General features: G+C 35.6%; 1 protein-coding gene across 1 annotated transcript in view; it reads right to left on the bottom strand.

Annotated features, from left to right (window-relative positions):
• The window catches only part of KDM4C (lysine (K)-specific demethylase 4C), a 252,049-nt gene that overhangs the window by 225,469 nt on the left and 2,758 nt on the right, over positions 1-23,822 (bottom strand). Inside the window, 4 exon segments of the mRNA XM_010000645.1 lie at positions 1,810-1,859; positions 6,916-7,109; positions 15,826-15,940; positions 19,668-19,843. Coding sequence (XP_009998947.1) covers positions 1,810-1,859; positions 6,916-7,109; positions 15,826-15,940; positions 19,668-19,843 — 535 coding nt within the window.

Here is a 23,822-nt window from a genome sequence, read left to right as displayed (position 1 = left end):
ACTTCATGAGGTTGGCATTGGGCCACCTCTCCAGCCTGTCAAGGTCTCTCTGGATGGTGTCCCTTCCCTCTAGGGTGTCAACCACACCACACAGCTTGGTGTCATCAGCAAACTTACCCATATCTCCAACAAAGACATTAAACAGCACTGGTCAATACTGACCCGTGAGGGACACGACAATCTAGGCTGCCCTTGAGCTTAATATCCCTCACCAGCCCTTCCTTGTTGGTGAGGACAAGATCCAGCATTGCATCTCTTAGATATTAGCAGGAAATTCTTTACAATTAGGGTGGTAAGGCACTGGAACAGGTTGCCCAGGGAGATTGTGGAAGCCCCATCCCTAGAAGTAGTCAAGGCCATGTTGGATGGGGCTCTAAGCAACCTGATCTAGTGGGAGGTGTCCCTGCCCACAGAGGGCGGTTGGATCTAGATGATCTTTAAGTTTCCTTTCAACCCTAACCTTTCAAAGATTCTATGAATCTGTGATTCTATCGAACCTGTTAAGGCTCTTCATACAGAGTCTCTCGCTGTACTGGAAGACCCAGTGACCAATCATTCTTCTGTTACTTCTCTGATGCCAGTCATCATAGGTATTTATTATATCCCCTTCCCTTTATTTGACACTTTTTCAGATTCAAAAGTTAGAGGTTACTAACAATTATTGAAACAAATGGCAATTTTTTCACTAATCTTAGTGGCCCTCTCAGCACCTTTTCCAATTTACCCCTTGCTCACTTCCCATCAATCTTAAAATTAAATTTGGATGATGCTATCGTAAGTCAGTGTCACTTGCCCAGTCTGCCACATGTATCAATTTGGTTACCAGTGAAAAGCAAAAACTTCAAGGTATGTGTATGAAGAGTTCTATACTTTGCAAGTTGGAAAAAAAATCTGGAAAGCAACTTGCTCAACTAAAAGTATGGGAAAATTTAGAAGTCAACGCAATTATCCACATTTAAATCTATCTGAGAAACACTTTTAAGACTGCAAGTTCATGTATCTTCACTTTCACATGTCAGTGATATGTGCCCTTTTACTATTCTCAGCAACAGTTTAAAAATAGCTCAGAAAAAGTCATGCACCCATATGCACATAAAATGGATACAAAAAGAATATTTACAAAAACTTTCAGAATTTGACCCTGATACAAGGTATATAATTATCAACTTTCAATAGCATTCCTTATAAAGTATGGTTAGTAGCAGGCTATAAAACATGGACTGCCAGGCCAAGATACATGCCTAATTATTTCTGCATTCATATGCTTGCTCACTGGCCAGCAGGCTGCTAAAAATATGATTTAGCATTGGTACATTTTGTCTGCTTGCCCCTTCCCAAGGGTACTGACCAGGTTTCCATCCTTTATCCCAGCCATTACCATTCATGAAACTTCTGGAAACTCAACTGTCTCCAATTTTTCTAGCTTTGTATCAAATTTGGCTAAGATTCAAAATTTACCAACATAAGGAAGGTGTGACAAGAAAAATGCAAGGGCACAGGGGAAACAAAGATCCTAGCAAAGAAAATCTAATGAACAACAAAATACTAAGCCTCATTTTCATAAGCTTAAGCAACCAAAAATTCCATCAGAAAATAAAGTTCTACGAGGGAAGAAAAAGACTATTTTCTTTCTTAAGAATTCCTTAGATTACTAGGAAGTGTTACTTTCTTGAAATCATATCATAGACAGATAAAAGTCACACAACATTAAGTAACAAAACATAGTAGGTAAGACAAGGACAATGTTTTTCACTTTGCTGGAAATTTGTCCTTCAAAGATCTTACATATGGAAATATTGAAAATATTACCTTGAGCTAGTCTTTCAAGCCGCTTCCCATGCTCTGGAGGAACAGCATACCTAAAATTTACATAAAGAAAAGGATTAAAAGCTAAAAAAATACTACACAAACCATGCTTCCTATATGATAAATAACTAAAAATACAGAAGCCAAAAAAGATGGAAGACCAACACATTATATAGAAAAAAATAGCATTTCATGATGAAAAAATAGACAGATTTTTTTGAGAAAACATTTTAGCTTTAAATTTTATAATATTTACTTCAAGAATATCATACACACAATTTAAAATCATGCATGCTGACAATATTTCATGAAATTACACCACTCCAGTTAAAAAAGACACATATACTTTAGTTTCCCAATTAAATAAAAACACATAAGTTACATAGGTTTAATTTCTTTGAATTCTACTGTGCTTCACAACACACAAGAGTTCAACAGAAAAATACAAGCATTAAACACTTCTCTTTTTTTCCTATAGACAATGCTGTGAAATAAAAGGATTTTCATTGTAAAAATGTTACAATTAGAGATAGCAAATTAATGAAGAAATTATTTTTTAAATATTTCTTAGGCTATCTGTAACAAGGCAGTAACAATATAAAAAAGCAGGAATTAACCTTATGTTATTTTTAATGTTTATCAGAGTTAAAAAACTTGAAAACCTGTAATTTCATTCTTCTTTCTGAAAGCCATTTTACTGCACTTCATAGATATAGTGTAGGTATTAGTCATGTTTTATTATTGACTTTAACTGTTTCAATGTTGCAAAACAGCACATTAACATAACATAGTCCAAAACCACATACAACTCTTTTTAATTTTACTACCCTGTAAACACTTATCTCATTCATCTCACATGACAATTTACTCAGAAAAATAAGTGAAGGACCCTAGGCCCTTCATTTTGCACAACAAATCAACATCTCCCTACTTCTAGCTCTCATCTGCACACCAACATTTTTGTTCTATTACAACTGAAACTGCTGCATAGAAGGAAGACCCTCTGCACCCCAGAAATGTGTGCTCTAAGTTGAGTCAAACTGTGACAGTGACAAAACCCATTCCTACTGACAAGCCACTGCACATGGTGTTAAACAAAGACTTTCAGATTGACTGTGCTCAATGTTTGCAGTTTTAATCAGAATTTCAGTTTTACAAAAATAGATTTATTTCCTCTCCATTTATATTTTCAATGTGTTTGTAACTGTTCTCAACTCCGTATTACACATCCATCAGCGTATAAACAGTAATCTAAACTATATGTTTACATCCTTCACATCCTAGCAGAGACAAATGCCATGTATACCATTTTATACTGTACTGTTTGTCATTAAATACACAACTCCATGAAGTGAAACATGATCAGAGAGTTCTTAAGTCTAACAAAAACTCAAACTAGAGACTTCTATGCTTTGTCTCTAATTGGAATGGTAACTTCCTAAAAAGTTACTCTTCTAAAAGTACAAGTAACCACATACTTGTGATAACCTGCAGCCATGTGCTACCATTTCTACACATAAACATGTAAGTACTTATCACTATTACAAAAAATGCAAAACTGGACAACTCACTTCTCAATATACCTCTCAAAAACATGTGACACAATTTAACTGGGTTATGTCTATTTATTTAGCTAATCTAAAATTACCAAGAAATGTTTAATCCAAGGCAAAATGGCACTTTTCATCATTGCATTCAGCAAAGGTCTGTGCTAACATCTACTTCCCCAGTCCTTTATTTCTTCCCACTGTTGCCAAAAATCTTGTCTCAAAGATAAGAAATGAACCAATAAAAGAATACTGTCTTTGTGGTATCAGACATTAGGAGCCCCAAAGTCTGTTTCCAGGATCTTCAGACTGGGTTTCTAACACAATTTATTAGAACACTGAGGTTTTTTAACACAAATGCATCTGTCTTGGATACCAGTCAAATTCCAGTGACACAGCAGTACAAAAAGGATATTAAGCTACTCGAGAGTGTCCAGCTACTAGAGAGTGTCCAGAGAAGGGCCAGAAGGTTGGTGAAGCGTTTAGAGGGGATGCTGAATGAGGAGCGGCTCAAGGCACTTCGTCTATTCAGCCTGGAGAAGAGAAGACTGAGGGGAGACCTCATCACAGCTACTGCTTCCGCATTAAGGAAAGGAGGAGGAGTAGACACTGACCTCTTCTCTCTGGTGGCCAACGATAAGACCCAAGGGAACGGTAGGAAGATGTGCAGAGGGAGGTTTAGGTTGGACATTAGGAAGAGGTTCTTCACCAAGAGGGTGGTGGAGCACTGGAATAGGCTCCCCAAGGAAGCAGTAATGGCACCGAGCCTGACAATACTTAAGAAGCATTTGGACAACGACCTCAGGGACATGGTGCGAACTTTGGAGTTGTCCGCTTCTGGGGTGGGAGTTGAACTTGGTAATCCAGCCTGTCTGAGGAGGTGGTTGAGCCACTAACCCTCGAGACATCTAAAAAGACAGATGTGGTGCCAGGGGACAGGTTTTAGTGGTGGATGCAACAGTTAGGGTAGTGGTTGGACTTCATGATCTTCAAGGTCTTTTGCAACCAGAACAATATTGTGATACTATGATAACTATGACTCCGACTGGATCCTTGGCCTATTGCACAGCAAATTAAACAAGAAAACTCCAAAACTCAGATCACTAAGAGGAAAAAACTACTCACTCTTGGTGTAATAGCTAGCTAACAGGAGAACTTCAGCAGATTTAAAATCTTTTAGGACCATATTTTTTCATAATCTTGTGTCCAACTTCTTTTCAGCTTACATTACAAAATGGCCACTAACTTTGTTTGACTTTGACTAAAACTTAAGTTTTACCTTACATGGCAAAGAAAGAGAATCCAGTACAAAATCCAGAAAAAACAAGTAAGGATTTTACTAAAGTTCAGTTTTATTACAAACAACAGAAGCATTTTAGTTGTTAAAGAACTTTAAGAACATTAAGTTCAACAGTTAACCTAATACTGCCAAGTCCACCACTAAATCACATCCTAAGTGCCACATCCACTGATATTTTAAATAACTTTAGGAATACTGACTATACAACTTCCCTGAGTAGTCTGTTCCAGTGTTTGATAACCATTTCAGTGAAGAAATTTTTCCTAATACCCAATCTAATCATCCCCTGGCTACTCAGGGACAAAGACCAATCCCCACCTCTGTACAACCTCCTTTCAGGTAGTTATAGAGAGCAATAAGGTCCCCCCTCAGCCTCCTTTTCTCCAGACTAAACAACGCTAGTTGCCTCAGCTGCTTGCTTCTCATAAGACTGGTGTGCTAAACCCTTCACCAGCTTTATCGCCTTTCTCTGGACATACTCCAGCACCTCAAGGTCCTTCTTGTAGTGAGAGGTTCAAAACTGAACAAAGTACCCGGGTTGTGGCCTCACCACTGCTGAGTACAGGAGGACAAACACTTTCCTAGTCCTGCTGGTTACACTCTTCCTGATGCAGGCCAGGATGCTGGGCACACGCTGGGCTCACGTTGGGCACATGTTCATTCAGCTGTCAACCAACACCCCCAGGTTCTTCTCCCCTGGGCAGCTTTCCAGCCACTCTTCCCCAAGCCTGTAGCATTGCCTAGGGTTGCTGTGACCCAAGTGCAGGACCAAGAATGTTTGGATTTTGATCAGAAATACCATTACATTAACTTAATTCCAGGGTAAAATAGAAATACATAGAAATAACTGAAATATGTGATGTACTTACAACACATGCATTAGCATTATCCACAATTAGTAATGAGAGAGCCAACACAAAACTATTCAAGTCCCAACATCTATCGATATTCTAGTTTTGGTTTCTTGGGTGAGGTTTTTTTGAGAGAATAAAAATTAATAGCCAAAGATCTTAGAGACTGGCTGACAACTAACATCGTCAATAAAATTAACATAAAGCCTTATCCATTACTATAGAATTTTTAAAGTGTAGGGAGTAGATAAATCTGACACTGAATTGGAATCCACTTAATTTTAGTGCTTGCACTGTGTCATGATGACAACAGAAGTAAATGTCTCAACTACACAGAATTTTACAATATGCAGCAAGGTTTTCTTCAAATAGCACTTATAAAATTTCTAAGAATCCAAAACAATGTTTTGCAATCATTGTTTAAGTTAAATGTGTCCTGTCATCTTAGATGATTTTGGAATTGCCAATCTTTACATCAATTTTTTAAAAAGTTATTGTTCTTATGGCTGAGAAGGCTTTTGTAGTATGTCTACTTCTATGAAAGCAGCAAGTTATAAAAAATACATACATATTTAAAACAATTCAAAACATGAACTTGCATTACTACAATAACTTTACTACATTACTACAATAGTTTACCTTCTCTCTCTAATGTTTTGCAGATTTACCAGCTGCAATATTTGTCTCTATGTTTGGATTACGAGAAACTGCAAAAACCGATCCAAGCATAACGCACATTTTATGTAGCTTTCTAATTATTTGGTTATCTTCACAAGCATTTTTTTAAAAGTAAGATTTTATAACCAAAAGGAAAATATTTTTCTCATCTGTTTTAAAATACAAGTATGTCACAATTTGTACATACAACATTAACCCTACTCATCTCTCTGTTAAGGCTACCCATCAAAAAATCTAAGATTATGGAGAAAGGATTACAAAAGCTTTGTATCTAGGAAGTACCTTTAGCACAGAATCTTATCTCCTACTGGGCCTACTGAGTTTAGAATACAACTCTTTCAAAAAAGCAATTAAATGCATGTTTAATACAAAACATGTTAGGCTGTCCCCAAGGACAACTGAAGTAAAAAAGCTTATTTCAAAGAGGCCTTACAGAAGTTCCTTCAGTCTTGGGCTTCCCAATTCCTTATATTTCTCATATTCCTTCACAGCAATCTTTTTCTGTTGAACTCAAATAAGCCTTATTTGCTTACTAGTCTTTTCCTTGAAAATAAAAGAATGCATTATTGCAATGTTTATAGCATTCTCAATTTAAAAAAAAAAAAAACAGAACTCCTATCTTAGCTTTTCAGTAAAACTTATCACTGTGAAGCAACTGTATCCCATCTGTTTCATTTAGTCAGCTGAAACAAACAGATAAATGAAATAGTCTTTCATAAAAATTTAAACTTGCCATGACTTTGGCTCTCCAAAATGGAGATAATTAATACTGTAGAGATCCATATCTTCAGTGTGCCATGCAAATGTTGTTTTCCACATGCCGAAATATAGATACGGTGTATTTACACCCTCAATAGATATTCCACAGTCTTCTCCTACAACATCCAATATTGTATTAAGATGGGCAATATTCCATTCCTCAATACCCTGAAAAAGATACATAATAAATGCATTAATAAATGTATACCATAATTAAATTTTATGCAATAGTCTCACCCAAGAGATAGACACATGATCTAGCCCTTCAAAAGACTATCACTACAAATTCATAAGCACTCTCAAAAGACAGTTGAAGTTACTTGGAAAAAAAATTATCTTGACCTTTTTAAGACTTACATCAGTTTCTAAGTCTGAGATGTTCAGAGCAGACAATGTAAGGAAGTTCTCATCTGCTTAACACTTAATACATCAAATCTAACATGGATTGAAACACCAGACACAATGAAAATAATAGCTGTAAGTAAGATCTTTTATGAGATCATAGCTGGAAACTATTAAGTTTCACTGAGCCTCTCTCTGCTTTTTAATTATTTACAAAGTAATGCTAGTAGTAAGAAACATTATTTAAGAATTTAATTTTCATGCAGAAATTTACCATTTCTCTGAAAAGTATAAACTAAAACCATTACATCACTTCAGAGGTATTTCTAACCATAATGTTGTACTGCATAAGAAATATACCACAGAAGAAATCTTTTGACTTCATGGGATTTCAGCTGTTTCCTTGCATTATTGCCTATAAAAATTGCATATTAAAAGCCATTCAGAAAGTGATTCAAAAAGCCATTTTTTTGTTGTACTTCAGATTCATGCACAAAGTGCAATTCTAACTTCAGGTAATACAGAACCTTAGAGTCAGTATAACCAAGATCAAAGCTACAAAACTGAAGAGAAAGACATTAGACTTCATTATAACAGCAATTACTAGCACCTCCAGGGAAGACATTAAATGGTGCTCCGGCACCATTTCTCTCAGAGAAAGAAAAAATATACTCAGAATTATTATAAACTCTATTCAGGCAAGTTTCTTTGTTGGGAAGACAGCCTCTAAATGTGCCCTTAACAAGGACCTGCTCTGCACTCCCCATCATTGAATTCTGTACAGTTCTGGTAGTCTTACTCAAATCTGGGGAATGAATTGATGGCAGACTGCAGCTCTGATGCAGCTGATTAGGACTAAGAAACATGGTGAGATCCAATAATTGGGCAGGTGGTAAAGTAAGAATACATGTTTAAGTAAGAAGTAATAAACATTTAATAGTCTCTCATTTTTCAGTTCCTTGGATTTTTAATCAAGCATGTTACATATGCAGGAATTAGAACTGATAAATAAAATGGTATGTTCTGTATGAAATTCAACCTTCTCATTGAACAAGCACTTCTGGCTGTCTGCAAGGAGTATTTCACTTAGTAAGAAAAAACTATCTGTAAGTTATCTGGAACACCTACAAAGGAGTAAAGCATTTTCCAGAATCCGTTCATTCAAGATAGAAAATTTGATTCTTTAAAATGGAAGATTTGGCTTAGATGTGCCTATGTGACAGGCATTTAAAATATAATTTTTTTAAAAAAATAATTTTATTAGCATTATCAAAGAAAAAACTAAACACCAATATGATAGCTAACACTGGTAAAATGTGCACTTTCAAATGTAAAAACCATAATAATCAGCAAGGTAGTAAAGCTGTAAAAGATAAAACTTAAGAAGCAATTTTATCTTATTATTCCTCAAATTAATTTACAGATTTTCTTTTTTTTAATCATATAAAATTTATCACAAATTGTGCAGTCAACTTAGAGAAGCAAACTAACACAGCAAAATAAGAGCAATGACTCCACCATGTAGGCAGAGACACATACAAAGTTAAAAAACAGCAATAAACACACCAGATAAAATTTAGCTGTCAATTAGGCAGTATACCCCACCTGACAGTGGCCAAAAGCAGACTAGAAACAGTGTAAACAAAGTTGTTACTTCCCCAGAATAGACTTCTAGCCCGCAGTAATTTGCAGCTTGAATGTTTCTCCAGATAGATGTCTTACCCTTCTACTTAACAGTACCCCATAGGCTTTTACCAATTTATTGCCCAGTCACCTTCTTTAACCCCTGTAAGCTTTTAGCAACTATAACATCCTGAAATCTTACTCATGTCTTTCTAGAAATTAAGTGATAGTTATGAGAATAAATTATCTGTTGTGGTTTTTTTAAACTACATCTGATCTTTTCATCCTCTGTTAAATCACCACTAATCTCCCCTAGAACAAAAGCAAATACTCCCACAGAAAAGAATCCCAGGAGATACAGCTTGCTTCAAAATATCAGATACCAAACACACAACCCACAACCTCTATATTCAAGACACATAGCCATTTTCATTTCCTAAAAATTATTTTGGACAAGTAGTCTTAGCTCAAAAGGAGATGTTTGCTGAAATGCTACAAATTATTATTAAAGCTGTTACATCCCCTCACATACATATCTTTTCCAAAACATTATGTAAAATGCTTATATGAATTTTTAAGTAACATATAATTTCTATTTTCCAATAGTTACATTAACTGTTCTTAAACATTACAATTGAGAAAATGTAAACAGGAGTCCTAAAAGAACAGTGTAACAGGTCAATATATAACAATACTTCTCAGAAGTCAACTATGTATTTGCAGGTTATGGTCATTAGTAGAAGACCAGTACACATTACTTGATCATGAGATGCAGCTGCTAATTTCTTAAAATACAAACCCTAATTAGGCACTATAATCTATTCAATGTTAGGAAAATATAAAATATTTATTCTTCTCAGAATATCACAACGTTACAGTATCATCATTTCAAGGGAATGTGTAAATACAGTATTTCTAATTTATCCACACTTTTGATGGCAAATTCTTTAAAGAATACTTGTCATCTTTGACAATTGTACCACACAAACATCAAGAAAAAAAGCTGAAAAATAGCATAATTTTCTCTCTCTCCTATGATAAAGAAATACAAGCTTGAAACATCTTACTATCTATGGTCATTGCTATGCATATTAGACATACCTTGTATTTCTTCAGAGAAATACCGTAAGGTACATAGTAGTTTATATAAAGACTGCTATTCCAATCTTCACTAATTCTGTACATGATTCAAACTTACTGTAGATTCTATCAAGATTTCTAATTACTCTTTCAACAGCCTTTGAATTAGCTTTTAATGCAATGTGGAGATAAAATGGGCCACTTCATAAGCAGTAATCAAATATCTGAACAGTTTACAGAAGAAGCTGACCCATTCCTTCTCAAAGACATGAAGAAAAATGTAGCTTTCAGTAGATTTGTAAAAAGAGAAGCTCATGGTTGTACACAGTGACCTCTTGGAACATTAAAATCATATAGGCTCCCAATGAAATTATTTTTTCTTAATTCCCTTTTTTCAAAGTACCTACAATACTAACATGATACTACCTTTTCATTTACTTCAACATATCAGCCAGTGGGATTTATTCTATGCTTACAAACAGGATTTCTGTAGGTATACATAATACACAAAATTGTTTTTCAGTGTTTATTTTTCCTGTGATAATCTCATCGAATCATTTCAATATTAACCTGGCAAACACAGTATCTGCTCTACAACTAGGATTAAAAAGACCCTATGTCTGACTGTAACAGCTGAAATACTAAATAGGAATACTAAACAAAAAATTTAAAAAAAACCCCACTAATTAAAATACAGACTGACATGGAGCAGGAAAAACACAGATAAGGATTAATGCCTGGTCACCCACTGCTGTCTCCCCACACCCACTCACTCACATCAATGAACACAATAAAAAACTTGCAAGGCTTTTATTGCTTCCTTAAACTGCAAACAAAAAAATGGTATGAACAGAATCTCTGCACCATAAACATACAGATTTTGAAATAAATCTCCCCCATTTGATCTGTATTTTCTTCTCAGTATCTTTTCTGATATGACCACTGCTTTATAGCACCCTTTTGAAAGGTAAAAACAGAATCAAGTAGACCCTTTTTGTAAATGCACATTAGATCCAAACACTTAAGCATATCTCACATAGAAACACAGAATCATTTACACTGGAAAAAACCCTGAAGATGGAGCGTGACTGTTACACTGTCAACTGCACCACTAAACCATGTCCCTAAGCACCACACCTACACATTTTTTAAATACCTCCTGGGATGGTGGTTACATCATTTCCCTGGGCAGCCTGTTCCAATGCTCGATAACCCTTCCAGTGAAGAAATCTCTTGTAATATCCAATCTAAAGTTCCCTGGCAAAACCCAAGTTGAATAAATCATTACTGAAGATGTTAAACAGGACTGGACCCAGTATTTATCCCTGCAGTACATTTATAAAAGTTGTCCTCTTTGCCCTCAACATCTCTCAGATTCTATTTCAGGTAGGCTTTGACATTGCCAATTGCACTTCTGCATACTTGGACAGTTCTTCCCAGGTTATACATCACTACTTCCACCTTCTGTATATTTCCTATTTATGCTTGAGTTTCATGAGAAGCTCATTCCACATCCATGCAGATCTCTGGCATTTTTTGTCTCATTTCCTGCTCATTAGGATGGACCACTCCTTAGATTAAAAGAGGTGAATATCAGCCAGCTTTCTTAGGCCCTCCTCTCCAGAGCCTTACCCCTCAAGCATCTTCCAAGAAGACCACTAAGCCAAGGTTGTGGACCTGCCTTCTCTTTTGACACCTCCTCTCAAGATCCTGAATCCCACCATCTCATGGTCACTACAGTCAAGGCTGCCTTCTACCTTCTCATCTGTAACAATTCCTTCCTTGTTTGCGAGTATGAGGTCCAGCAGACAACTTTGATCAGCAAGCTGTTACTGATCCTGTCTGCAGACTCTTGGATTGCATAAACCTGCTGCTGTCCTGCAGCATTAAGTTAAGCTACAACTCAGATGCCATTCCTAACTCATTTCATGCTCATATCCAAACTCTACATGTAATGTCCAGATGCTACCTTAAATTCAAGTTAGCTGTTCTCTCAAAACCAGAAAAAGAGTAGAGAAACAAGACAATAATTACACATGCTTCTTCAAATCTTGTCTTTTCTCTACTGAATAGCAGATGACATTGACAGCACTAAAGTCAGATGTGTTTTATGACACATTATGAACATTTCATCAGTCACTTTTCTTTGGAAGTTGTTTCGAAACCACAAAGATTTTTTACCCCTAATTGCTAGATCAGTCCATGTAGGGGTATCATACATCTTCCTCATCAGTCCATACAAAGACAATTTCAAAGTAATTAAAAAAAATAAAAAACCCTGGGAAGCAGAAACAGTTGATTTGAGACCCTTGTATCTCATACAACAAGGAAAAAAATTGTGGCCAGAGTGAATGGTGATTTGATTTAAACAACAGTCAGGAGAGGCATGAAAGTGGAATGCCTAACTAGTTTACCAGAACAGGGATTGTACAGAAAAAGCAGGTGAGTTGAACTCTTCAATTTAGTCACAGGTACAACTGCCACTAAGTTAATAGAAAGTTAATAAGGTTCATAAATATATGGTATCAAAACCAAAATACTACTATTCCTTTCCCTTCCAAAAAGGAAGAGTAACTTTTTGCAACTGTTTCACAGTCTGGCTCAAGTTGGCATTACATTCATGCTAACTCACAAGGAAGACAGCTTTCCTGTAATAACGTAATAAAAAATTAATAATCACTTCTCATTTAAACTTCCTAAACAGCCAAAACTCTTGGGTGTTCATATTCAATTCATTAATCAGTTTAACAACTGCAGGTATTGAAACTGGTGCTTGACATTATAAACTTTTCCAGGAATATTAATTTTCATTCAAGTCCAGATGCCTTTGTAACAACAAACAGACAGAACCCTGAAAATGTATCTAGTAGTGTTCATAAACATAACATAAATAGCAAACCTTACAATCTCTTCCTTAGTGCAATGCTTTTTCTTGAGTCATCTACATTACCATTCACCTAAAAAGCACTGTAGTTAAATGTAACAGCAATTAAAATGCATACAGAGAATAACCTTTCAAGCAAATATTCAACTATCTTAAATTTATTTTCTATAAAGCTCTATACAGCATACAGAACACTTATTCTCAGTTTATCCCCTTATTCATAATGTCTTCATACATGTTCAGAACTATCAAATAACCATAAATATATTATAAATACAGACTCTGGAATAACCCTAACATCACAAGGGTAAACTTTGAATCATTTATGGCAGTTGTCAAATTTCAAAGCATGCATTGATGGCTTTGTTCCTGGTTTTGTTGTTGGGCTATATTTGCTCTCCCATATAACACAGGCTTTAACACTTTGCCCTGCCTTCCAAATCCCTCAGAATCTGCCATCTGCTTATGTAAGACAAGCTAACAATACTACAAGATCTACACCTCTCTGGTTTAATGCCAGTAAGGTGCTGGATTCCACAAATAACAACATGCTGTTTCTTGAATATTATAAACACCAACAATAGAGGCTTCATCATGTTTCACATAGAGATGTCTCAATATAAAATTGAACGTTACCATGTGGAAAAGAAAATATAATTGGTAAATATTTAAAATTAAGAATAAGAACTCCTAGCAGAGCAGCATTTCTTACTGATTTTGATGGCCCAAGTACATGTGGACATTGCACCTTTGCTAAGTTCCTGGTGGTTTTCTACCTGGAGTTCTGCCACATGTTTACCTTTCTATGTTAAAGGTAACATGTATAACACACAGTTATACATGTTATACATGGTTTTTTTAATACATGCATTTTGTAAAAAGTAGGCATTTGGGGTTTTTATTGCAAATAGGCTGCTATTACAAATTAATCCAGCCATCCCCCTTCTGCCGCATATTGCCCCAAATGTCAGCTCCATCTATTCATCTCTTTTCCCCCAATAATTACAATCCTGAAGCAAAATAAATTACGTAAGAATAACCTCTAATTCCAAACAGAATCCAAAGATTATTTCTTAGCACCATCTTCAAGCGTTAAGACATGAAAAATACTAGTTGTGCAAGTGCACCATCTGTTGGCCAAAAATTAACTTCAGCAAAAATATTCTAAGAAAAAGTACTTTAATCAGTGGCATCCATAACTTCCTCACCAACAGTTTGGTACCAGGGGTTTTTCCTTATTTTCCTATAAACCCCATCGGGCTATACACCATGACATGGCTGTCACATTAACTGCTCAGTCTGTTCACGCTCTTTCTTCCGTGAACACTCCCTTTCACCATTTCTCCTTTGTTCTTGGTTTACTTTTAATACGCGTTTAATCATAGCCATTAAGGTTGTTTATTTGTTTTCTTTTAATTCTATCTACTACTGTGTTCTTTCACACTCCTTTATTCCAGATATCCTGCAGGTTTCTGTGCTTTCTTTGTCTCCCCTTCCTATTCACCTAACATCTGAGTTAGGACTGCTGAATGCTGCCCTTCTCAATTCACCTTTCTTTTTTGATCCTGCTTCATCAGCCTCCCAATTTAATCACTGCAATTCCATGAGAAGGAAATCTCTGACATTCTCTTTGACCAGTGAGCATTTCAAATTGGGTATTACTCTATTTTCTTTTCTTTGGAAATACTGCTCATGCAGCTGTAGCCTTAACATACTAAAGACCAAAGAACACAGAACAAAAAGCAAAGTGTACATTTGTAAAAAGCTACACCAGATGGCATTATCTGCAAACATTACAGAAAAAAAATATTGAAGAAAAAGGTCAAGCTTGTATTTTTTGAAAGACACACAGCTTTCCTGTGCCACACTTTGGTCTCCACAAAGCAAAAACTATCTAGAATATCTCTTCACAAGAACAGGCCAAATCAGAATGCCCATTTATTTTCAAAAAAAATTTTACACAACTGTTAGACAAACAAAATAATCTAGTCTTGCTGCTTTCTCTAAACAATAGACCACTGGACATTTATAGGTATCTTCTGAAGATCACATAATCCAAAGTAAAAAACTGAATTGCATCTTGGCTGACCATATTTATCTTTGGACAGAGTCTTCAAGTAATCCATCATCTATGAAGAAATATGAAAGCTTAGTAGAGCCTCAAACAACTTGTCACAGGGAAATTCTAGTTTTTTATTTTATTTTTTTAATTGGTTGACTAATTGGAGAGTCGGTTACATAGAACATCAGTTTTTTTGAAATGCTAACATTTCTTCTGTTAGTCTCATTACTTAAATAATCCTTTCAAAATCCAGTTCCTATAGCTATTTGCATAGCCTCATTGGTATAAATGGATATTCTGTAATTCTTTGGATAATGAGATCTGTGTTAAAAGTCCCTTTTTGTTTGTGGAGATCTTGGCAAGTAACCAGCAAAATTCATTTCTCTCGAAAGTTTCCGTTTAGTCTATTTTAATTCAGAGATACACAGTAATCGCAAGCACATTTCCAGGAAATCACAGGCATTCCAAGCATGGAACCTAACTATCTTCCTCAGAAGAGAAAGAAATACAGTATTTAATCTTTAAATGTTAAAGTTGTTTAAAGTATCACTAAATTTCCATGGAGTTACACAGAAAACACACATACTGACATGTTAATACACAAATAAATGAATAGAAAGGAATCTCAAAGTTCTGGAGCTGGAGTGTTCAAAATCAAGAAAGAGTCTTATCATCATGAACAGTAGCAATATTCTACTGTCTAAGGAGAGAACTGTTTGACTCTTGCAGATGTAGAATTGATTTCAACCTTACTTGGAGTCTTTAAAGTGAGTAACACAATGATTTCATAGGAGAGACAGATTCTCAGTCACAAAGCAAGAATGTATCCTCTAAGCACAGCACCCTTTAAAAGAGGGCTGGAACAGATAAACTTCATAAAAAGCTATGCATACTTCATCATAAATGCTCCCATTGATATCTGCTCCATAAATTGGTGCCACAAAAGTCAAGTTCTTCCAGTATTTACGCTCCAGATCTTCATAATCTACGTATCTTGGGGTGCAGTATCTGCAGAGGAAGAGATAGGCAAAAGTTCAGTGCAGTTTTTCAACAAACACCTTCACAATGGACTATATCTCTGATCCTGCAAAGTGAATTCTAACAGAGGACTTCATTTCAAATTCACTGAAATAGAGGAATTATTAGTTGTCCTGAATTCACAATTCTGCAGACCGTGTAACCTCCTACCTGAAAGCTACAGTAACAAATCATACACCTACCCATGTAATGTTTTCTTCAGGCTCTAGCAGCTAAACAACTCATCTAATGACTACACTCAGGCTGACACCCTCCCTTTTGTTTCTCTTCCATAAAAAAAGACACATGGAAAGACCGCTATATTACTAATATTTGTTATTTTCCTGCCTCACTTCCAGCTCTGCAAAGACACAGAGGTAGGTGCTCTACAAGCCTGTGTCAGAACAAATCAAATGTACTAATTCTGCCAAGTAACAGTCCTGCTACGCAAAAGTATTTTCTTCTCTTTTTCCTTCCCCAGAAAAACCTTTTGAGAAAAGGCATAATGTTTCAAACAGTTGATACCAAAAATTATACTACATAGTAAAAAAAATATATATATATTTAAGGGAATTTTTCTTTTTACTCCTTCACTGCAGCACAAGGAACCATACTTTTATATGTGCAAACATACTTATGTATATATTTTTTGAAGGTTTAAATCTCATATAAAATCTCATGGAAACAGAACATTAGAGCACTACCATAGAAAACCACCATCAATAGCTTTTGCCTCATGATCCTTTGAGAGTCATCTGTTCTCCCACATTTAGGCCTTAGAAAAGAAAGTTTGCTTCTCATTGTAAGGTTCCAGAAATCAGATTGCATTTCTGCTTGGCACTGAGCAATACGGATACATCAACTCAGTTGCCATAGCAAGTATCTCGATTATGGGATGCAGGTATGCCCGTATTTCCAAGAGATCAAGTTGGAGAAGCACCTTGGTTCAATGGTGAATTGCAAATGACTAAGCAAATAAAAGATGCAATGCAATCCTTTTAAGGCAGCTACGATTCACTTTAGATATTCATGGTCTTTCTCTTTTTCCTAAAGGAAATAGATAACACCGCAATATTCAAGAAAATAATCTTTAACAGAGAAGACTTCTTCATTAAGAAACAATATTATTTTATGGGATAATAAGGACTTTCAGCTACTTAATAGTTTAAAGAACTATAAACTGCATTAAGAGTGTTATGGGAGGTTTTATGACACATTTTCTCAAGACCAGTAATGAGTATTTAGAAAGACCCACAGCTAGTAATAGACAAGAAGCCCTCCCAACTACTCTTAACTGTACCTATGGAGTTGCCAATTGATTTCAGAAAAAAATATGAAAACTGAAATCAGGAACAATTACAAAATGCCTTCTAAGATAAAAAATATAATAAATTATACTAACATCATGATACATATTAAAACACTCACAGTATTTTTGCATCATGTAACTATTTTAAGAAACTAGTCTCTCATTTTATCATGGGTTAATCAAATGTAGACTTCCAACATGTATGAACAGATAACATAGAAAATTGCATCAGATATTATACAGGTTTTGTATTTTATTCTCCCCTCTTAGAGTTACTGAAGGAGTAATTTTAAGCATAACAAAATAAGTTCCCAATCCCACTTAAGAGAGCAATAAAAATTTAAGTGCCATAACCTCAATTTTTCACAAGTAATACATGGGCAGAAACATATCCATCGTTATAAATTGAAAAACAGAGATCAACTTTGCACTTCTACAAAGGCATGGATATTATGGAACGTTTACTGAGGAGCCTGTTTAAAAGCTGTTCAGGGCCTAATTTTTTTCTGATCTTGATAACCTTCTTAATTTCTTAAATTAACTTATGTGAGAAACTTTCCTTCAAACTAGGGCAGTGTTACCCTCCTTCATTACATGCAAGTACCTGTTCTCTAGGATCCTTTGACTCAACTTTCAGAAACTATTCCCATTCAGTTTTGAGGGAATACTGAAAACAGAACTTATTCTTTTTATGTGGACAAAAGGAATGGGGAAGAATTCCTTCTATAACCACTATCTTCTTAGAATGCTCACCAATTATGAACTCTTGTACAGTTCCTTGTCCTTCATAGACTTTTTCCCCACCTCAATATTCACCTTGCCATATACCAGGTGTAGCTGGGTTTTCTTAAAGCAAAAACTTCTGGGCACACTAAAAAAACACTGGGGTTTTTTTCAGAATTACATTATAATAGGCCATTCCAGTATCTAGGCCAAAAAAAAATTTAATTAATAATTAAAAGTTTCATACTTAAAACATTATTAAGTGTATTCAAAATAAAACTCACACGAGTCTGCACCATCTTCATTATTTTCAATATCCGCATTTTAGAATAGAAAGAAAAAAGACAGACAGAAAGCATCAGGTCTCCAGTTTTTCAAATGCTTTCTTGTTTCCAGCATCCTCATATCTAAACTGAGGAAGTGTGATCTGGATCATTGGTTGGAGAGGTGGATCATGAACTGGTTGGAGGGAAAAAGTCAGAGAGTTGTGGTCAACAGGAAAGAGTCTAGTTGGAGGTCTGTGGCTAGTGGAGTCCCTCAGGGGTTGGTACTGGGACTAGTGCTGTTCATATTTTCATCAACGACCTGGATGAGGGAACAGAGTGTGCTCTCAGCAAGTTTGCTGATGACACTAAACTGAGAGGAGTGGCTGACACACCAGAAGGCTGTGTTGCCATTCAGCGAGACCTAGACAGGTTGGAGAGTTGGACAGGGAGAAACTTGATGAAATTCAACAAGGGCAAGTGTAGAGTCTTGCATCTGGGGAAGAACAAGCCCATGGACCAGTACAGTTTGGGGGCTGACCTGCTGCAGAGCAGTGTAGGAGAAAGGGACCTGAGGGTCCTGGTGGACAGGAGGATGACCATGAGCCAGCAATGTGCCCTTGTAGCCAAGAAGGCCAATGGCATCCTGGGGTGTATTAGAAAGGGTGTGGTTAGGAGGGCAAGAGAGGTTCTCCTCCCCCTCTCTTCTGCCTTGGTGAGGCCACATCTGGAATATTGTGTCCAGTTCTGGGTCCCACTGTTCAAGAAGGACAGGGAATTGCTTGAAAGAGTCCAGCACAGAGCCACAAAGATGATGAAGGCAGTGGAACATCTCCCTACTGAGGAAAGGCTGAGGGAGCTGGGTCTCTTTAGCTTGGAGAAAAGGAGACTGAGGGGCGACCTCATCAATGTTTACAAATACATTAAGGGCAAGTGTCTGGAGGATGGAGCCAGGCTTTTTTCAGTGATATTCAGTGATAGGACAAGGGGCAACGGGTGCAAACTGGAGCATAGGACGTTCCACATAAACATCAGAAAATACTTCTTTATTGTGAGAGTGACAGAGCACTGGTACAGGCTGCCCAGAGAGGTTGTAGAGTCTCCTTTGCTGGAGACATTCAAAACCTGCCTGGATGTGTTCCTATGCGATGTCCTCTCAGTGATGCTGCTCTGGCAGGGGGGGTGGACTGGATGGGCTTTCAGGATCCCTTCCAACCCCTAAGATTCTGTGATTCTGTGATTCCACAGTACCAGATACTTTCAATAACAGAAACACAAAGAAGATTCACATTGTGTTACCCTTCCACAATTTAAGAGATTTATTCTGCTAAGTAAGAGAAGGAATCATGAGCTGTCTAGCACAATCCCAACAAATTATTATATAGGAACAAAGAAATACTTGTCTCTCTATCCATAGACATACTTGTCACTGTTTGCCAGCTGCCTGAACTCCTTCACTGTCATTGGTTTTTTCTGAATGTTGTACTGTGTGAAGAGCCCTGACTGGCCTGTGACCATCTGTTGAATCGGAGCCGGGATCAACAAATCTTCAATATCATCATAATGTTTTCTTGGCTTCCAATCCTTCGGTGGGATAACCTTTAAATTCAGAAATAAAAAACAGGACACATACAGTTGAAATACCAATTCACAAAATATTAAAAAATATTTCATAAAAACTTTAGAGTCCATGATGTAAAATGATCTTCAATCACAACAAAAAAAAAATGACAGTCCTCTATTATTTGGTGTAAACAGTATGAATAACTTTATTCCTGACTTTAAAATGGGAAAAATACAACTATTTTACAGAGTTTTAGATTTTTGAGTCTGTTTAACTCCCTAATAAAACTGCAGGGTATAATTCTATTACTGTAAGAGTTTGCACTAATTTAGATATACTGTTTTTTATATTAATATAATTTAAACCTCATAATTAAAGATTAAAGCTACATGCAGATTAACCAATTGTAAATTTAACACTTATTTAAAATACCACAGAATTGCCCAAAGTCTATGAAAACCCCTCAGAAGATTCTGAATAGTTAGCAATGAAGTCATTAGGAATTTCAAAGAAGCCTGTAGTCATACCAGTGCTCACTATCGTGCTGTGTAATCTGAGCATTCTTTGAATGCATTGTTTTATCTAAAAAAAAGAATAATCTCTATATTTGAAAATGTAACCTTTTTCAAACAACAGACATTTTTAATATATAGTTTTGTTTTGGTTTTGAACTTCTGCTTGTCCAGGGACTAGGATGTTTCAGCATTGTTTGCTTTTAGAGAAAAAAAATAAGCTAACTATCTTGTGATTCCTACTTATTTCTTTCACACCAGTCTTAAATTATATTTTCTTAATGAATTTTAAAAAATCAGTGGTAGAAAAAATGCCTTCATCCTGGTTCAAACCAGGACAAAAACAAAATACAGAATGTCAGTTTGAAAGCAGAGAAGTCATGCATTCAAAATATATGCATCAAAGTCAAAATATATGCATAGAGATTTCCACTTTCATGATTATTGAGCATGAACTGGCAGGTTTGGCTCAAATATATGAATACTGAAAAGTAAAATTTGCATTATCCTTTTTAATTCAAGGTCAGCATGTTTTCAGCAATAAAAATATTTTTGTGAACACAGGTTCAAAATATCTCCTTCCATCTAACCAGAGTACGTTTTTATTGCTGTCATTGGAGTACATTTCAGAGAAGTTAATTCTGTGGGGACTGATATGTTAAGCAACATTTTATAAAAAATAAAAAGAAATCGCATATTCTAACAAAGGTCAGGACAAGGATTTGAGATGTTAACATATCATGTCCAAAGTGACACACAGCTGGTCATTAACAGACCTGGAAATAATGCATAGGTCTCTGAGGTTTCACCACTGACCTATGCCACTGAAGCCACTTCACATTCCCTTTAGTAAAAATTACCTCTTCAAAGTCAGGTTTACTCAACGGAAGCAACCTAAATCATATTCATTAGCCAAGCTGTTCAATGCACAAATATAAAAATGGAAAATCCTGAGACAAGGCTCTCTCATATACACATACCTATGCATACATAAATATAGATATAGCTGTGTATTTATACAAAAAACATCCTGAGCATATAAACACTGTCTAGTGTTATTTAGTGTGATATAAATTCAGTTTTAGATAAAGATGTCGTAGTTACACCACTCAGTCTCCTCCATGTAGGATGCATATTAGTACAACTGAGGTTTTTTCAAATTGCATAGATTTCTGTCAAAACCTCTTTGATATACTGGTAATCTATTCTACATTTGATTCTAAATGACATTGGCTACTATTTTTATGTAGCTGCTTCTGCTCCAACTTTTCTGAAAACTGTTTTTCTTGTACTTGTCAACCTCTATTTTCAGTAACATGTTCCAAAGTTAACTTTTCTACTTGCCAATGAGACTGCAAATTCATTTAACTATTTTGCAATACAGTTTGAATCTTCAGAACACTTCTTATCAAAGTAAAAAGCAACTAATCTATCAGTGTGCCTTGTTTTTTGTTTGATTGCTTTCACTCATTTTTTAAGTATAAAATCCTCTGTAACAGTAAGACTAAAATAGATCATCCATGCCTAGAGCTCATTCCAGCCTACTGGAAATTTTTTAGCCAATGTCCTCAAGGGATGCCATGGCATATTATCTGCTCTGGAAATGGTTAATATTGTTTGTCTAGTACCTTAATAATTTGCTTCAGGAATAGTATTAGGAACTTTCTTCTTTTAAAAAACATTGTATTCCTGGCACTCCCCACTCCCACAATATATGCAAGCCTGAAGGTCATTTTATCCCCATTTACACAGACATACTCTTCTGCAAAGGTAAGAGGACTCCTGCCCTTACACTTTCACATTTAACCTGAAATGTTGGGTAAGTACACTCTGCTTATGATCTCTGTTTAGAGGTGAAATTACTGTTTCTGCATATGCATAAAGCTCCTCTGGTAGTCTTTTCTCTTTTGGCATTCATCCTTGTCTGTATATCCTAGACTTAATACATACTACATCCTATGCAAGTTCATTTTCCATTACTATCAGAAGATGAAAAAAATAATTTCTGTTATTTTAAATCCAATTTCCAAAACTCAGAAAATGTTCCTTAAACTTTTGCAGTATGAATTACTGACAAGAACTGATTGTTTTTAAAAATAAGTTTATTTTTTATATAGAAATATATTTTTTGAGACTTAACAAAAATAATAACAACTAGAATATAAGAAGTGTCAAGTAATATGTAACAACTAACCAGCAGGCTGAAAACAGCTAGTGACGCTTTAACTGCTATTCTAGTATCAAGCAGAAGGGAAAAGCAGATTAGAAGGGCCCCTCCTTAGTTACACTACAACTGAAACATGACTAACATAATTAATAATTTTTAAATGTGTTGTTATGCTTTCTTGTAGTATAGATATTATTCCAGGTGTTCTGTAAACCCAGGTCAGCAGATATCCCATGCACATATAAATACAGATATATAAAAAAATGCTTTTTGTGCACCTGGGACTATCACATGCATCCAATCCGTACATGGACAAGAGCTTCCCATATAGTTTTGAAATGTGATAGATGGAATGGCAATTAAACCCAGAAATAGAGACATGCACACTTGTAATCATCTAAGCATGGCAATATTAAGCTCAAACAAGCCAAATCATACTACGTAAAATATCACAAATCCCCAATTATAAGGCCAGATTCTGTCTTTATCAGATATGTTCAGCTTTAGTGACTTAATAGAAACAGTAGGAAACTCCAAGTGCTATAAGAGAAGTGAAAATCTATATAAATCAAATTTTGGCTTTTTTTTTTTTAAGACTCCACAAATTTCCAGTTTCTATTAATTGCATGTATGCATACAATTTGAGAGAAAAAAAAATCTGTAGCCAAATTTTTCCATCCATATTACCAGATAATGATATCTAATAAGCATCATATTGAGAGATGATGTTAATGAAATAATCAGGAAAAAATATCATTCCCTTTTAAAAAAATTTACAGTCCAGGTAAAACTACAAAATATATATCTATACTTCCATAATGGTAACAACACTGAAAGATTCTTCCTTAAGGAAGCAGCTCATTATTTCATCAGGGAAGAAAATTGTTTCAACTTGGATTTCATTACTTCTTTTGAATAAAATGTTGCTTGAAAAATTAAAATGTAATATCATTTAAATAGTGTTCACTAGGGATATGCACCTAAAATTTACTATCCACTTCTCATACTAATCCTGAAGGCTGTCATATCATGAACGCTTTGAGTGTCACTTAAATTACTAAAATGGACTCCCCACTCATTTTCAGCTCAGTTACAGGATTCTAATCTACGTCTTGCAGCAACACACCATGGTATATATACTACAGCCTTGCCATGATCACCATTTTAGAGACTGTTTTTTTTTAATAGATTAGTGTAAAAGTAAATTAAATACAATATATGCCTGCATCCATTCCACAGTCAACATCTGCATTATACTCTGGAAAATACTGAAACGTCTGGTAGATATCACTGTTGCATCTAGTATTTTTTAACAGTCAGTTTCACATATTCATG

The sequence above is a fragment of the Chaetura pelagica genome, unplaced genomic scaffold, assembly GCF_000747805.2.
Source record: "Chaetura pelagica isolate M959 unplaced genomic scaffold, ChaPel_1.0 scaffold596, whole genome shotgun sequence".
In the NCBI taxonomy this organism is placed as follows: Eukaryota; Metazoa; Chordata; class Aves; order Apodiformes; family Apodidae; genus Chaetura; species Chaetura pelagica.
This window is presented reverse-complemented; position numbering and strand designations above follow the sequence as displayed.